General features: G+C 43.1%; 1 protein-coding gene across 9 annotated transcripts in view; it reads right to left on the bottom strand.

The window, feature by feature from the left end:
- sfxn5b (sideroflexin 5b) overlaps positions 1-14,717 on the bottom strand; it is a 282,969-nt gene that overhangs the window by 172,143 nt on the left and 96,109 nt on the right. For all 9 annotated transcript variants that reach the window (XR_009511398.1, XR_009511397.1, XR_009511396.1 and 6 more), the window contains exon 9: positions 14,186-14,251. Coding sequence is in view for 6 of the 9 variants with exons in the window: in XM_059965824.1 (XP_059821807.1) it covers positions 14,186-14,251 (66 nt within the window). In the remaining 3 variants the exon portion in view is untranslated. The remainder of the gene's footprint in view (positions 1-14,185; positions 14,252-14,717) is intronic.

Below are 14,717 nucleotides of genomic sequence, written 5' to 3'. Positions count from 1 at the left end.
AAGTTTGCTGATGATACTAAACTGGGCGGCAGTGTGACATGTGATGAGGATGTTAGGAGAATTCAGGATGACTTGGATTGGCTGAGTGAGTGGGCAGATACTTGGCAGATGACGTTTAATGTGAATAAGTGTGAAGTTATCCACTTTGGGAGTAAGAACAGGAAGGCAGATTATTATCTGAACGGTGTAGAATTAGGTAAGGGAGAAATACAAAGAGATCTAGGAGTCCTTGTTCATCAGTCACTGAAGGTGAATGAGCAAGTGCAGCAGGCAGTGAAGAAGGCTAATGGAATGTTGGCCTTTATTACAAAGGGAATTGAGTACAAGAGCAAGGAAATCCTTTTGCATTTATACAGGGCCCTGGTGAGACCACACCTGGAGTATTGTGTACAGTTTTGGTCTCCAGGGTTAAGGAAGGACATCCTGGCTATAGAGGAAGTGCAGCATAGATTCACGAGGTTAATTCCTGGGATGTCCGGACTGTCTTACACAGAGAGGTTAGAGAGACTGGGCTTGTACACGCTGGAATTAAGGAGAATGAGAGGGGATCTGATTGCAACATATAAGATTATGAAGTGATTGGACAAGATAGAGGCAGGAAATATGTTCCAGATGTTGGGAGAGTCCAGTACCAGAAGTCATGGTTTGAGAATAAGGGGTAGGTCATTTAGGACAGAGTTAAGGAAAAACTTCTTCTCCCAGAGAGTTGTGGGGGTCTGGAATGCACTGCCTCGGAAGGTAGTGGAGGCCAATTCTTTGGATGCTTTCAAGAGGGAGCTAGATAGGTATCTTATGGATAGGGGAATCAAGGGATATGGGGACAAGGCAGGAACCGGGTATTGATAGTAGATGATCAGCTATGATCTCAGAATGGCGGTGCAGGCTCGGGGGGGGGGGGGCGAATGGTCTACTTCTGCACCTATTGTCTACTGTCTATCTCCTCTGCATCTGCTTCCAAGCAACTTAAAACAGTGCCCTCTCGTGCTAGCCATTTCATCCCTGGGAAAAAGCCTCTTACTAGCTACATGATCAATGCCTCTCATCATTTTATTTGTCAGGCAAGATTTCCCGTCACAGAAACCATACTGACTTTGACTTATTTTATCATTAGTTTCCAAGTACCTCGAAACCTCATCCTTAATAATAGTTTCCAACACTTTCCGAACCACTGAGTTTAGGTTAACTGGCCTATAATTTCCTTTCTTTTGCTTTCCTCCCTTCTTAAAGAGTGGAGTGACATTTGCAATCTTCCAGTCTTCCGGAATCATGCCAGAATCAAGTGATTTGTGAAAGATCATGACAAATATATTCAAATTATCTCTTCAACAATCTCTCTTCGGACTCTGGGATGTAGTCCACCTGGTCCACCTGACTTAGCCACCTTTGAGTTTGCCTAGCACTGTTTCCTTTATAATAGCAATGGCACTCACTCCTGCTCCCTGACACTCATGGACTGCTAGTGTCTTCCACAGTGAAGACAGATTCAAAGTATGCATTAAGTTTATCTGCCATTTTTTTGTCCCCCATTACTATCTCACCAGCATCATTTTCCAGTGGTCCAATATCAACTCTCACCTCCCTTTTACTCTTTATATAACTGAGAAGACTTTTGGTATCCTGCTTTCTACATGACACGTTCTACATGAAGCGTCCTAGCTGTCTACACGATACTCAAGCCAGGGCAGTGCAAGCTGTTGCCCATGTAGCAGGCTGCCCCTCTCCATGCAGCTGATGAATCCAAAGGGAAGGCAGAGGCCGAAAGAGCTTGGCACCAACTACATTGCAGGAATTTCCAGTCAGCACTGAATTCAATGTAGGATTGCCTTAGGAACTTCAACTTCAGATCTTTCCTCAGGGTTTACTCCCTAAACCTTCCCCATGAGTGGGTATAGTTGCAAGGTAGCAGAGGTTTGAGATCGGAGTTTTTGTTTCTCCTAGATGAGCTGCCAACCACAGCTGACAAGCCCCATCTGCCCAAAGCAGTTGGTTTTACAGCACCAGGAACTCACCGTTGCTCTTTACCCTGTCTGTATAAATGGTTCCACTTATTTAGAGATATAGTGTGGAGCAGGCTCTTCATGCTCTTTGAGCCACGCCACCCAGCGACCCCACAACTCCCGACTAACCCTAAGCTAATCATGGGACAATTTACAATGACCAATTAACCTACCCGCAGTACCCAGGGGAAACCTACGCATTCCACCGGGAGGACGTACAGTGACTCCTTACAGAACGGCAAAGGAATTGAACCCCGAACGCCAAAACGCTCGAACTGTATGGAGTCGTGCTAACCACCACCTACCATGGCACCCAGGAGCTAAGCCACACGTGACAGCCAGAAGCTGGACTTGGTTGTCAGAGGTGATCTGAGACACGCATGATTGGGAGCATTTAATAGGTGATGGGAGATTATCCTCACTACCTACCCTGGCTATGAAAATCTCACTTACTTGCTGCCCATTACACCGCTGGTGTTTAGGGCAGCAGTGAACATCCTCCATCTCTGGTGGTGTTCAGAACTTCTTTCATCATGTCAGTAGTTTCATCTCGGGTTTCACCACTGTCAGTCAAGCGAACCCTGGGTGGAAACTCAGGAATACCGTCTCACTCAGATGCAGAAGGATTCTTCATCGCTGTTTCTGTAACAGTTTTGTTTGACCAGTCAGGGTTGTTAGCTCTGAGCTGAATCTCCAGAACCAGGAGGACCGGTGGACCACTCTTAGTCTGGCCTCTACCCTTTGACCTGTTTGGTATGGGTGACCCTACCAAGAGCAAAGGATAAGTCCTTGTCTCCAGCTAGCATAGCTCTCTGGGTTATTGAAGCACACAAGCCACCAAACCACAAGAGGCTCTAGTCCTCTTGGGGGGATGACAACCTCAAGTACCTCTGAAATTAAATGATAATGCCAAGGAATTTAAAGCTACTGATCTTCTCCACCTCTGATCCTAGAATGAGGACGGGGTGATGACCCTCCAGCTTAATGCACAGGAACAGACCCTTTGTCCTACATTATTGTGCCAAACTAGTTAAGCTAATGATATCTAATTCTTTCCGATGGAAAATTGCTTGGTTTTCCTTTTTCTCCATCTCTTCGTAATGCTTATTTGTTAACGGCCTCGGTAACCCATTACAATTGGTCTTTTTAGTCTTTCTGACCCATCAGCTACACTACCCGACCCAGACTCACCCTGTCCAAGTAATGTGAGCTCCCTATCCCTCCTATCAAATTGTTTTCATCATTGTTGAAAATCATTTGACAATTATTTGCCCAAACGTCCTTCACTGCCATTTTCCTACAATTTGTTGCATCTCTCTCAATACTCACTCTCACCCCTTCAAACTGGCATCGTCTGCAAATAGAGAAGTTTTTAAAAAATAAAGATTAGCTTGATTTGTCACATGTACATCGAAACATCGAATCAAATTGTGAAAGGTGTTGTTTGTGTCAACACAATCTGAGGATGTGCTGGGGGTAGCCTGCAAGTATCACCATGCTTCCAACGTTGACATAGCATTCCCACAACTTCATAACATTAGCCCATACGTCTTTGGAATGTGGGAGGAAACTGGAGCACATTGTTCATGTTTCAGGCCAAGAATCTTTATCAGGACTCATCTGTGCTGATGAAAGGTCTTGGTCTGAAATATTCCTCTGTATAGATACTGGCTGAGCTGCTGAGTTCATCCAGAATTTTGTCAATGTTAATCTTTATCTTAAGTGCAAATATCATTGATAGTAATCAGCCCATGCCTGAATGATGTGTAAATATTCACTGCATTCTTCTTGGGACGTGCAGTGAAGGTAATGCTTCTGTACTTCTGCAGTGTTCTGACAGCTTTCGGTCGATGTTGAGAGTGACCCTTGACGTGTCTTTCCTCCATTGTAGTTGCTTCAAATGGATTTGCTTCCTTTCTCAAATATGGTCACCACTCTAGGTTCTTTGGGGTCACCTGGTTCACCCTCCTGATGATTAGCTTTATCACATGCATATCAAAACATACAAAGAGGAAACTGGAGAACCCAGAGGAAAGCTACGTGATCATGGGCAGTACATACATACTCATTACAGACAGTGGTGGAAGAACGTAAGACCAGAAGATATGGAAGCAGAATTAGGCCATTTATCCCATCAAGTCTGCTCTGCCATTTCATCATGGTTGACTCATCTTTCCCCTCAGCCCCAGTATCCTGCCTTCTTCCTGTATCCCTTTGTGCCATAACCAATCAAGAATCTGACAACCTGTGTCTTAAATATACATAAAGACTTGGCCTAAACAGTTGCCATTTGGTTTCAAATAGGTCACCCCTCATCCTTCTGAATTCTTGTGAATGTAGGCCCAGAACCATCAAACACTTTTCATTTGACATGCTGTTCAATCTTAGAATCATTTTTATAAACCTCCTTTAAACTCTTTCCAGTGTCAGCATATCCTTTCTAGGGGGATTGAGCCCGGATCAGTGATCGCTGGCACTGTAAACAGTGATTGTGGTAAACACAGTAGTGCTGAGCCAGAATCCTGTAGTCACCACTCCTGATGGGACTGGACAGAAGGTCGAGTTTCACACTGCCGATGGACACAAAGCACAAGAAGGAAAGCCTCACCAAGCTGAACTAATTACAGTGGGAGAGACAGATTGTTCACCACCACAGGAGCCTCTTCACAAGGGTCAAATGTGTGAAGAAAAATGATAAATGAAAGAAAGGAAAAATAAAGTTTTTCATTTTGTATGTTTGAGCTTGTTCTGTAGGTGGGTTAATCACTGGAATTGTTTGAATGTAGATGACTATTTTGGTGGATTTACTATTAAAATACCCCTGTGTAATAGTGGCTCCATTCTAGAGCATGGAATCAGCAGCCATCATTTTGATTAATCAACAACAGTGTGTACATGAGGCAGTGTTATTTGCCATGTTGTGAGATGAGGGAACATCATCACCTTGTCACTTGTGATATCCAATTACACCGATGCCCAGCTGAGAGTAAATGAGTGGAGAAAAGGTGCAGCTAATCATTTCCCTTGGCTCCTTAAGGCTGTTATAGTCAGGGGGTGGAGGTGGGGGTGGGGGTAGTGGGGATGAGCTCCCACCACCTATTAAATGCTCCCAACGGCATGCATCTCAAATAGCCTCTGATAACCAAGTTCAGCTCCTGGACTTCCTGTGTGGTTTGGCTACTAAGCCCAGCGGAACCATTTCTACAGAGAGGAGAAGGGGCAAAGGTAGGCTACTGGCACCTTAAAACCCGTCTCTTTGAGCAGATGGGGCTTATCAGCCATGGTCGGCAGCTCAGCTAGGAGAAGGAAATCTCTAATCTCAAACCTCCTCTGCTTTGCGGCCATACCCACTCATGGGGAAGAAACCCACCTGGGATTTTACTCCTGAAAATTCTGGAGTCTCTATGGCAGTCCTACATTGAGTTCAATGCTGACTGGCAATTCCTGCAACTCTGCTGGTGCCAAACTGTACTGGTCTCTGGATTTATCATCTGCGTGGAGAGGGGGAGCCTGCTGCATGGGAACAATGCATTGGCTTGCACTATCACAGTTTGCATTTGCAATGTTGGAACCCAAGTGCAGAGGAAAGACAGACTCCAATGTAGAGACGGTGACCAGAGTTTATTTGCAAGAATTCCAACAGAACATCAGTGGCTTGGCCAAGCAGCACCGGGAGATGCAACACTCTTAAACCTAGGACCCTGTGGTTTGTGCTAATAGGGCATCTGCTTAAAAATATCAGAAACATGGAATTCCCAAGCCTATCAAAACAAACTGAAAAAGTTCAAACAGAAAGCACGAGGAGACCACATTACAAAGAGTGAGTCGCTCAAGAAAAACACAAGGAACTCTAAACAATTAAGGACTTCAGTAAACAACAATTAACCAATTCAGGTACTCTAAAAACTTCAGAGCCCAATGCTCTCCGGCTCCCTGCACAGGCCTGAAGAGCTCATTGCATGCACAGACAGCTAGGATGCAATATCCATGGTCAACTCTGACTAATGAAGAGCCTTAATCGTTCCCTTCGCAAACACTGAGACCCTGAGGCAACCCATGATTAGCTGAGATTAACTACCTCAACAAAAGCAGACATGTGGTACAGTAGAGCCCTTGGCCAATTCATATTCCAAGATGGTTGAAGATCCGTCCAAATGTGTGTGTGCCTGAGGTGCCAAGACCTCCATAGGGCTTGTACTTGAGGTTACTTAGTGAAATTTTATTTGCCATGCTTCTGACATCTAAGCTACCAACAATGTGGGCTGAAGGGCCTGTTTCTGTGCTGTACTTTTTGATGTTATAACAGGGTCCAGGCTTCTAGTGTGGCGTGGTTGCATAGCGGTAGTGCAATCACCATGCAGCACTGCGAACACTGATGGGGTTCAATTCTCTAAACGCACTTCTGCCTTCAGGAAGAAGGTTCAGGACCCACACCACCAGTTTCAGGAGCAGTTATTACCCCTCAACTGTCAGGTTCCTGAACCAGAGGGGATAAATTCACTCACCATCGCTCACCCCAACACTGATCTTACAACCTATGGAATCACTTTCAAGGACTCTTCATCTAATGTTCTCAATATTTATTGCTTATTTATTTACTATTATTATTATTTCTTACTTTTTTGTATTTGCACAGTTTGTTGTCTTTTGTATACTGGTTGAATGCCCAAGTTGGTGTGGCCATTCATTGACTTTGTCATGGTTATTATTCTATTATGGACTAATTGAGTATGCTCACAAGAAATTGATTTTCAGGGTAGTATATGGTAATGTATATGCACTTTGAGATTGAATTGACTTTGATATGGTCTCTGTTGACTGTGTAGGTTTCTACCGGGTGCTCCCGGTTTGTTTCATGTTCCAAAGACATGTAGGATAAAGAGCTGTGGGTATCCTCAGACTGTTTTGGTCACTGATGCAAAATAACATATTTCACTGTATGTTTTGATGTTTTGATGTGACAGATTAAAACAAGCTTATCTGGATTACTGGCCCAGTAACAAGCACTATGCTACCAAACCTTTGCTAAAGATTGAAATCACATGTTGAAGATCAGAGGATCTGGATTTAAAAGGACACTAGGGGCAGCTTCTTCACACAAAGGGTGGTGCCAGAAATAGTGGTCAAGATGGGCACATCAGCAACATTTCAAAGCTCTCTAGGTAAGTACATTGTCAGGAAAGGTTTAGGACAACTGATCAAATGCGGCAGATGGGACTAGCTCACTGGGCTATATGTATGAGATGGGTCGAAGAGCCAGTTTCCATGCTGTGAGGATCTACAGCTCTACAAATAGACTGGAGGACAGGAATCCACCAATGAAAGAGAAGCTAAGCAATGAGTTCATTACAGTTGGCAACAAAGATTTTGCTTCCTGAATACTTTTGGGTGGGTTGTATGGATTTTGGGCTGCTGATCCTGAAGATCACCATGAAATTGCCCTATCACACACAATTTTTTGAAATTGCTTATATTTGTTATTTCAACTCATAATTCAAGTTGGAATAATTGATGCCAAGATTAGGGGAGGCATTCATGTTGGTTTACAAATCGAACAGATCATCAACAACAGGCAGTTCAAAGAACTTCTAGTGGGACCGAAGAAAATCTCCTGGAAGGCATTCAAGGATGTTGTTGAAAATTTCCTTGGCAACTACAGAGCACCGAACTACGTGCAGCTGGTTGAGAACATGCTTCAAGCACACAAAACCATGAAGTGCAAATGCCACTAAAGATTCATTTTCTGCATTCCCATTTCGACATCTTTCTTGCAAATCTTGGTGTCCGCGACGAGCACGGTGAAAAGTTTCATCTGGACATTGCACTCATGGGGAAACAGTATCAGGGCAAATGGAATCCATCAATGCAGGCTGATTATTGTTGGATACTTAAGTGAGAAGCCACAGATACTGAGTAAAAATGAAAATCATCAACAAAATAGTTATAGCTTATTTAAACTATTGTAAAGTGTCAAAACTGCTATGCAATTAAATGCATTATGTTCAATAAAAGTTAAATTCTTGCTTCTCCAAATTCCTATGTGATACAAGTAGTCTGAAATTACATTTGTATTCAGCTTCAAGCAGTTTATCATAAACAAAAAAAATCTGTGGAAGCAACACTTTCGACAAGATTTGTTGTCCAGTGGATCACAGAATTCCAACCTGAAACATTAATTCTGCTTTCCTTTCTTCATGGATGTTGCCTGACATGCTGAGTGTTTCGAATATTTTTTGCTTTTGGTTTAGGGCAGAGGGAAGACATTTCAGCAGGTAAACTGTTGCAGAAGTAAAGAGTCTTAATAAGGATCATTTAAGCTTTGTCACTATAATGTTGCTGAATGTTTTGTCAACAGCAGCAACAGCATAAATGATATTTTCTGTTATGACACCGTGTCTGAATGATGAGGATAAACTAGGTTAATTAGAGAATTTAGGGAGGTAATATCATTTACAATTCTTTTAGGCAGGCATTACAAACAGATTTGCTGTAATTTAATACATTATCATCATGTCAACTAAGCGGATGAGCAAAGTCGCTATTTTTTTTTAATACAAGCAACAACACTAGCAACTAGAGATACAAACACAAAAAAATGGAAATAATTGGTCAGAGAGCAGTTATGGAGAGAAATGCATTTCATGTGGAGACCTTTAATCAAAATCACACTGATGAAAATGCCATCCAGTGAATGGAATTACACTGCCTAACAGGGCATCACAGCTCACAGGCTGTTTGGCCCACTATGTTGTGCCAACCTTTGAATGTACTCTAAGATCCATTTAACCCTCCATTTTTCCTGGTGGGTGCCTATCTAACAGCTTCTTAAATGTGTATAATGTATCTGCCTCTCCCACCATCCTTAGCAGGGCATTCAATGCACCCACCACTCTCTGTGGAAAATACCTACCTCTGACATCCCCCTATACTTTCCTCCAATCATATTAAAATTATGCCACTCATATTAGCCACTTATGTCCTGAGAATATGTCCATGCAATCTATGCTTCTTATCATCTTGCAGAGTCCATCAAATCACCTCCCATCCTCATTCACTCCAAAGAGAAAAGCTCACTCAATCTATCCTCATAAGACATGCCCTCTAATCCAGGCAGCGTCCTGGCAAATCTCTGCACCCTCTCTAAAGCTTCCACATCCTTCCTGTAATGAAGTGAGCAGACTGCACACAACACTCCAAGCGTAGTGTGACCAGGGCTTTGTAGAGCTGCAACCTCTACCTCACACCTCTTGAACTCAACTCACCCAACTAGTGCAGGCCAACACACCATACGGCTTAACGACCCCGTCAGCTTGCGCAGCAACTTTGCAGGTATTTCTGGTGTGGACCTCAAGATCCCTTTGTTCCTTCACAATATTGAGTGAAGTGGGCCTGAGAGAAGAGTAACTGTTTCTACCTCTGCAAAAATGCTGTTTGGCACATCACTGCTAAGGTGATTCCAGTGATGCAACAGTCTGGAAAATCTGCCAATCCAGTACCACTGAAGTCTTGAGGAGTGTCACAGAATCACAGAAACAGATCCTTCAGCCCATCTAGTCGATACCAAACTCTTATTCTGCCTAGACCCATTGACCTGCATCCAGACCACAGTCCTCCATAGCTCTCCCATCCATGTACTTACCCAAACCCCTCTTAAATGGTGCAGCCAAACTGACATACTCCATTTCCAGCTCGTTCCACACCCGCAACATCCTCTGAGTGAAGAGGTTCCCCATCATGCTCCCTTTAAACATTTCACCTTTCACTCTTAATCCAAGATCTCTACAAGTCTAACCCAACCTTTGTAAAAAACAGGCTTGCATTTGCCCTGTCTATACTCCTCATAACTTTGTATACCGCTATCAAATCTCCCATTTTTCTTCTACACACTAGGGAACAAAGTCCTGACCGAGCCAACCTATCCCTCTAACACAGGTTCCTCAGTCCTGGCAACATCCTTGTGAATTTTCTTTGGGTGCTCGATAGTTTTGCCAGACCTTGCCAATGAGGTGCTTTTGGATAGTCTCGGTGAGAATAGATGATGTATGTACAACATTCATTCTTCAAAACTAGAGGCCAGGGGCTAAGTACTTGGTGATGGGATTAGATACAGATGGGTGTCCTCTGGTCCATATGAATGTAATGGACTACATGGCCTGTTTCTGCATGACTCTATGCCTATTGGATTTACTCCTGTTAACATTTCAGCGTAATTTAAACTTCTTTTCTTTTGGATGTTAACCAAATTTCTGTACACGTTGTTGTTGGTAGGTAAGTGAAGAATTTGAAGATTAGTTTTATTTTGCATGTGTACATCAGAACATTGAAACATACAGTGAAAGGCATTGTTAGCATCAATGACCAACAGCGTCCGAGGATGTGCTGGGGACAGCTTGCAAGTGTCACCATTCTTCCTGCATCAACATAGCATTCCCACAACTTATTACCCCTAACCTGCATGTCTTTGGAACACAGGATGAAACCAGAGCATCTGGAGGAAGCTCATGTGGTCACAGGGAGAACACTTTACTTTAGATTTTCAGTATCTGCAGTTGCTCTTTTTAAACTTTTAATTTACTGTAACATTCTGACGATGACATCTTCCAGTCATTTACATGCTAATGCTCATTACAGACTGGAGCGGGAATTGAGTCCTGGTACTGTAAGGCATCAGGCTAACCTCTGCACTACCTTGTCAGCATTCCACTTGTGCTCCCTTTAAGCTCACCAGGGCCCTTTTACCACACACCCTGTAAACTCATTAGGGCCCCATTTCTCATGTAGTCCTGTTTACCACACACTCTTTAAATTTGCTATGTTCCCTGAAAACTTCATTATATTAATTTAAAAGATGTATTTGTTACGCTACTGGAAAACATCAGAGTCAAAGAGCAAAGCAACACAAAAACAGGCCATTCGGCTCAATGTCCCTGCTGGCCAAGTTGCCCAATCAATCTAAACCCAATTCCCTGTGCTTAGCCCATATCCCTCTAAACAAGGGGTCCACGAACCCCTCGGTTAACGACAGGTTCATGGCATAACAAAGGTGGGCAACCCCCGCTCTAAATATTTCCTATTCACGTATCTGTCCAAATGTTTTTTCATCATTGTTCTACATCACCCCTCATTCTTCTAAACTGCAAGGAGTACAGAACCAAACTCATTAGCTTCCATGATAGGACAACCCTCCTATTTGTATGAATTGGCCTACAAATCTCCTTTGGACTACCTCCAACTATTCTTCTTTAGGTAAAAAGAATCAAACCTGTGCACTGTACTCTAGGTGTGGCCTTGCCAACACCCTGTACAACAGTAACAAAACCTCTCTGTTCTTAAACTCCACAATAAAGCACAACACGCCTTCTTAACTTGCTTGTTGGATCTGAATGCTAACTTTTTGTGGTTCATTCAATAGAACATTTAGATCCTTCTGAATTTCAGTCTCTTTAGATAATAATTCACCTTTTGATTTCCCTTTATAAAGTCTATGACCTCATTAGACTTCATTTGCCAGTTGTTAACCCAATCACTCAATCTATCTCTATCCCCTTGAAGGAGGGAATTATAGAGATATAGGCTTCCACCTATTTGTGTATTGTTGACAAACTTGGAAATATAACAATTCGTTGCCTCTTCAAGGAGATTACCTCAACCTTGTCACGTTTTGGAGGCTTGAGAGCCTCAATGACCCAGAGAGTTATGCTGGCGGGAGTCAGGGCTTTACGCTTTGGCTCTTGGTAGGATCACCAGTGCCAAACAGGTCAAATGTTAGAAGGTAGACTAAGAGTGGTCCACTGGCCTTCCAAGTTCCAGGGTTCAGCTCAGAGCTAGCAACCCTACTGGTAAAACAAAATTGTTACGGAAACAGCAATGAAGCATCCTTCTACATCTGACTGGCCAAGGACAGACAGACGTAGAACATGAAATAGTACAGCATAGTACAGGCCCTTTGGCCCACAATGTTGTGCCAACCCTTAAACCCTGCCTCCCATATAATCCCCTACCTTAAATTCCTCCATATACCTGTGTAGTAGTCTCTTAAATTTCTCTAGTGTATCTGCCTCCTAGACTTTCCCACTATAGGAAACATCCTCTCCACATTCACTCTATCTTGGATTTCCAATATTCAATAAATTTCAATTATACAGCAGGGAAGTAGGCCACTCAACCCAACTGGTCCATGCTGACCAAGATGCCTTTCTGATCTAGTCCGATTTGGCTGCATTTGGCCCATGACCCTCTGAACCTTATCTTGTCCAAGTGTTTTTTAAATGCTATAACTATACCCACATCTACTACTTCCTCTGTGTGAAATATTTGCCTTCAGATCTGCTAAATTCACCAGCCACATTCTTTAAAGATAGTGTTAGGTTAACACTAACACAGCATCGGTGATTGCCTGGGATTTAATTGCTGTCCGTAAGGAGTTTGTACATTCTTCCTGTAACTGTATGGGTTTCCTCCAGGTGCTCCCGTTTCATCCCACTTTCCAAAGAGATCCATAAGGGTTAGGGTTAGTGAGTAGTGAGCATGCTATGTTGGCGTTGGAAGCATGGTGACACCTGCAGACTGCCCCCAGCACATCCTCGTTCACTGACGCAAAAACGACACATTTCACTGTATGTTTTAATGTACATGTGACAAATAAAGTTAAGTTTTTATTTTAACACATAGCTGCTTACAGTCTTTTCATATACACATTGACACTCTTAATGCTTGTTTTGATTTTACATACATTTTGGCACAGAGTATTTAATCTTCCTTTTTATGAATATTTTAGACTAATGTGCCAGATCCTAAAACCCCCAAGACTCTGGCCAATCACTAGACCTTGGCACTTTGCCTGCCCTACTTTTCAGTATAATTTTGTTCCCAAAAATTGGTTTGTTTCTACCCAAAACAGAAGGAAAGTTTCAAGTTCCTCAGTATACACATCACCAAAGATGTCACCTGGATTGTACACATCGACTCCGTGGCAAAAAAAGCACAAACGCGCCTCTTACACCTCAAGTGACTGAAGAAGTTCAGCGTGAGTCCCTAAATCCTCAAGACCTTCTACGGGGCACCAGTGAGAGCATCCTGACTGCCTGTATCACCGCCTGGTACAGGAACTGCAGCAACCTCGTTCGCAGGTCACTGCAGAGATTGGTACGGCAATTCCAGTGCATCTGTGGATGTGAACTTCCCTCCATTGAGGACACTTATAGCAGCAGGTGCGTAAAGAAGGCCTGGAAGATCATCGGGGACACCAGTCACCCCAACCATAAACTGTTTGCTTCTGGTGAACAGTACTGCAGCTTTAAAGCCAGGACCAACAGGCTACAGGACAGCTTCTTTCCACAAGCTCTTAGACTTAAAAATTCACACGTCTGCACATTGCAATGGAGTCATAATGCTAATATTTTTACTCCCTCACGTTGTAGGACAAAGGTAAGATTTAAATAAATTCAATTTAAAAAATTAACCTATTTTGTTAACTGTGTCTCCTTCTCACGTAATTCCTCCATCTAACTGGGATGAATACACGGTAACATAGTGGTTAATGCAATGCCATACAGTGCCAGTGACTGGGGCTTATTGCCTGCCGCCATCTGTAAGGAGTTTGTATGTTCTCCCGGTGCCTGTGTGGGTTTCCTCCCACATTCCTTTGACATACAGGTTAGGGTTAGAGAGTTGTGCACATGTTATGTTGGCATTGGAAACATGGTGATACTTGAAGCTGCCCCCAGCACACCCTCAGACTGGGTTGGTCAGAAACAATGTATGTCGCTTCATTCGATGTACACATGACAAATTAAACTAATTTTTTATGGACCACCTCTTGAATATCTGCTGCTATTCATTGATAGACCTGCACCTTAGGTTATTTCCCATTAGAGTATCACTGCTAAGCTAACTAAACATGGAGAGTACACCAAGCAGCTCGTACTGAATCATGTCTTGTTGTACTGTAAAAATATTTCCTCTGGTTCTTATGGCAATTATCTTAATCCGGTGTCCCCTGGTTACTGATTGGAAGCAGTTTATCTTTAATTAATCTATCAAATCCCCCTACATTACTGCAACATTAGTGAGTGTTTTATTGTTTAACTTGCAATCATCAAATGATTGGTCTATTAACTGACAGGCATCATGACTGTAGAAACTAAAACAGTTACGGCGGTTATGCAGAGAATGTCAAAATTACTTACTGCAATCGAGACTGCGCTGATGACGGCTCCAGAGTAACCCAGGATGAACTTTGACAATGGAGTTGGCTAGAGTGTTTAGAAAGAGTGAGCATATGTAAGAGAATGAAAGAGGCAGACAGTGAGAGAAAAAAATGAGAGTGTGTGTGAGAAAGAATGAAAGAGGGAGCAAGGGAGATGAAAGAGAGATTGAGTGAGTGAGAGCGAGAAAGAGGGGAAGAGAGTGAAAAAGAGAGAGGAGAAAGTGAAAGACAGAATGAGGAGAGAGTGTGAAAGACAGGGAAGAGAGTGGAGTGAAAGAAAGGGTGTGAATGAAAGAGTGAGAGGAGTGAAAGAGTAAGAGAATGAAAGAGAGTGAAAGGGAGAAAGTGGAGTGAGTGAGAGGGGGAGTGTGAAAGAGAGACAGAGATAGAGAGTGAGTGAGGGAGAGGAGAGAGAAAGATCCAGAGAATAATGGAAGAGGTAGTGAGTGAGTAAAAGAGAGAGGAGTGGAAGAGAACGAGGGATATGGGGGGAGGGAGGGAGGGAGAGAGAG

This window comes from Hypanus sabinus, chromosome 3 (assembly GCF_030144855.1).
Source record: "Hypanus sabinus isolate sHypSab1 chromosome 3, sHypSab1.hap1, whole genome shotgun sequence".
In the NCBI taxonomy this organism is placed as follows: Eukaryota; Metazoa; Chordata; class Chondrichthyes; order Myliobatiformes; family Dasyatidae; genus Hypanus; species Hypanus sabinus.
This window is presented reverse-complemented; position numbering and strand designations above follow the sequence as displayed.